Source organism: Triticum urartu, chromosome 5 (assembly GCF_003073215.2).
Source record: "Triticum urartu cultivar G1812 chromosome 5, Tu2.1, whole genome shotgun sequence".
NCBI lineage: Eukaryota > Viridiplantae > Streptophyta > Magnoliopsida > Poales > Poaceae > Triticum > Triticum urartu.
The window spans coordinates 177,248,885-177,251,398 of record NC_053026.1 but is presented as its reverse complement, the minus strand read 5'-3'; the positions used below and the strand labels follow the sequence as shown (position 1 = coordinate 177,251,398).

At 56.5% G+C, this 2,514-nt stretch overlaps 1 protein-coding gene across 1 annotated transcript; it reads left to right on the top strand.

Annotated features, from left to right (window-relative positions):
- Positions 1-372: 372 nt before the first annotated feature.
- On the top strand, positions 373-2,175 carry LOC125508307 (probable F-box protein At2g36090). The gene has a single exon (XM_048672967.1). The coding sequence runs from the start codon at positions 800-802 to the stop codon at positions 1,751-1,753; it is 954 nt and encodes a 317-aa protein (XP_048528924.1). The 5' UTR covers positions 373-799; the 3' UTR covers positions 1,754-2,175.
- The last annotated feature ends 339 nt before the right edge of the window (positions 2,176-2,514 follow it).

Below are 2,514 nucleotides of genomic sequence, written 5' to 3'. Positions count from 1 at the left end.
GACACCGGCGGTTAGCTCCCACAAAATTTGAAATAACACACGTGTAAAATAAAAAACCACACATGTCAAACATTCTCAAAAGTATGGCCTCACATGTCAAATACTAGCGACAAACCGTGTGTTGAGCACAGGGACCATGTGTTGTTGGCCATCACCATAAACGTAGTTTAACGTACCACTCCTGCAAATGCAATCGTCGTCTCTCTGAACACGAGAACGTGAAATAATACGTACGAATTTGTGAGCACGAGAACAAATCAGTACCAAGTACGTAGAAGAAAGCTATCCTCCAACCTAATACCGCCCTGGTCAAAGCATCCGTGCGTGCGTCCTGCACGGCCTGGCCCCGCAGTCAGTGAAATGTAGGTGCACACACCAACACGAACGCATTGAAGCGGGAGGCGAAATCGTCGCCACATGAAGCTTCCAGTCAGCTTTGCGTTTGGGAGACGCCCCGGAGCGTCACCGTGGCGTCTCCGTTCTCCAGAAACGAACGAGCCGACCCGGCGGTCGCCTCGCTTTCAGACCGTGATCACTCACCCTCCAGACAAATATATATAACCAAGTTATTATTAGCTTCAAACCCAATCAAACCCCCAAAAGCATCGTACACGGGATCTTATCTGAAGATAAGAAGCGTCAGGAGCTTGCAGGAGCCAGACATCACAACCTACACAAGATTTTGAGAAACGTCACGCTTTCGCCGGTCGATCGCAGCGCGACCATCAAAAGTTGCACCGCGGTTCGGCCTGCGTACGGTGCTGCGTGTCAACCTCTGCGATCGATCAACCCTGCGATCATGGCGGGAACTCGCGTTGATGAGACCACGGGGGGTTGTTCGCCGGCGTGCGACCACGACGGCGGCATTGAGACCGTCATCGACGACCTCCCCGCGGACGTCCTGGGCATCGTGCTCCGCTGTCTCGACGGCGCGTCCCTGGCAGCAGCTGGGTGCGCGAGCGCGGGATTCCGGGAGCTCGCCAACGACCCCGACGCGTGGCGCGCGCTCTGCCTCCAGATGTGGCCGTCGCTACGCCAAGTCGTCAGCTGCGGCGGCGACGGCGGCTACCGGGCGCTCTACGCTGACGCGTTCCCGTTCCCGGCCGCGTCACCCGCGGTGTCGAGCTCCCTCCCGGCGCGGCTCGTCTCGGCCGTTGACCTGCACCACAACGGCGTTTGCATCATGTCGCGCGTCGTCGAGACGGACGCCTCGTCGGCGTGGTTCCTGGGGTCACCGTTCCGCGTCGACGCGCTCGTCCAGGAGGGCTTCACGTCGCCGTCGCCGGTCACGCCAGGCGATCTGAGGCTGAGCTGGATACTGATCGACCCGGCAACCGGCGCCGCCGTGAACGTCTCCAGCCGGCGTCCCGTGTCCATCGGACGGAGGTGGGTGACCGGGGACTCCGTGGCGCGGTTCACTGTGATGCTCGGCGGCGGCATCGCGTTGGAAGCGGCGGTTATGTGCGACGACCGGCACGGGCATATCAGGGAAATAAGCCTGTGCGCGGCGGACGCCGAGGGTGGCGGTGTGAGCGGGCAGGACGGGCTGGCCGCGGTGGCCGCGGCCATGGCGAGCGCGAGGCAGCGCCGTGGAGCGGAGGAAGCATCGAGGCAGCTCTACGAGGAGTTCGCCAAGGGGAAGCGGGAAAGGAAGGAACGCAAGGAGAGGCGGGAGGGCATCGTTGACCTCTGCTGCTCAGGCGTCGGCGCTGCAGCTTTCCTGGCTTTCTTGGTGATGCTCACGTTCCAGTGACAGTGCGACGGCCGGCTGTAAATTAGAGTTTTCATTAGTTTCTTCTTTTTATTTCGGTAATATTATCTCGCTGACGTTCGCTGGGAAGAGGTGGCAAACGAGCAGCCCGAAATTGAGGGACTTGCTCAAACGCACAGCATCTACAAATGGGAATTGACGAATCTGAACCTGTAAGTCTGCGTCCGCGAGCGTAAGCCGACAACTGTGAAGATAACACCCTACTTCCTGCGTGCTACTTTCTCTCTTGTGTATATAGAGTGATTATAAATGGGGTGAATCCTTGACGTTGTGCCCCTCCTAGGCTTATATAGTGTGCCATGAAGAGGAGCAGCAATGATAAGTAGAATAGGTGTGGTTAGCAACATGTAGATGACCGAATGTTACTACATATGGTTATTACAGAAGGTAAAGTCTGTAGTTAATGCGGGAGATGCCTCTCGTGACATCCCGGTTGATCTGCTATTGGCTGGCTGATGCCTTGATACTCGTTGAGGAGTTTTGTCCGACTGTGGATCCTCTTTGGTTAAATAATTATGTCTGACTGCTAGCACCACCTAGACTTGTTACGACCCTTCTTTATCACTACTAACAAGACTGTAGCGTCTATGGGCCCAGACCTTTAGCTGGGCCCTGTGTCATCATGGGGCTATTCCGTAGGTCTTTCCTCATCATTAGCCCCCCAAGTCTGTGTGCGTCTCGCTGAGAAACCGAGTGAGCCCTCAATGGAAAAGGATTCCGACTGGCAATCACACTCGAAAAAC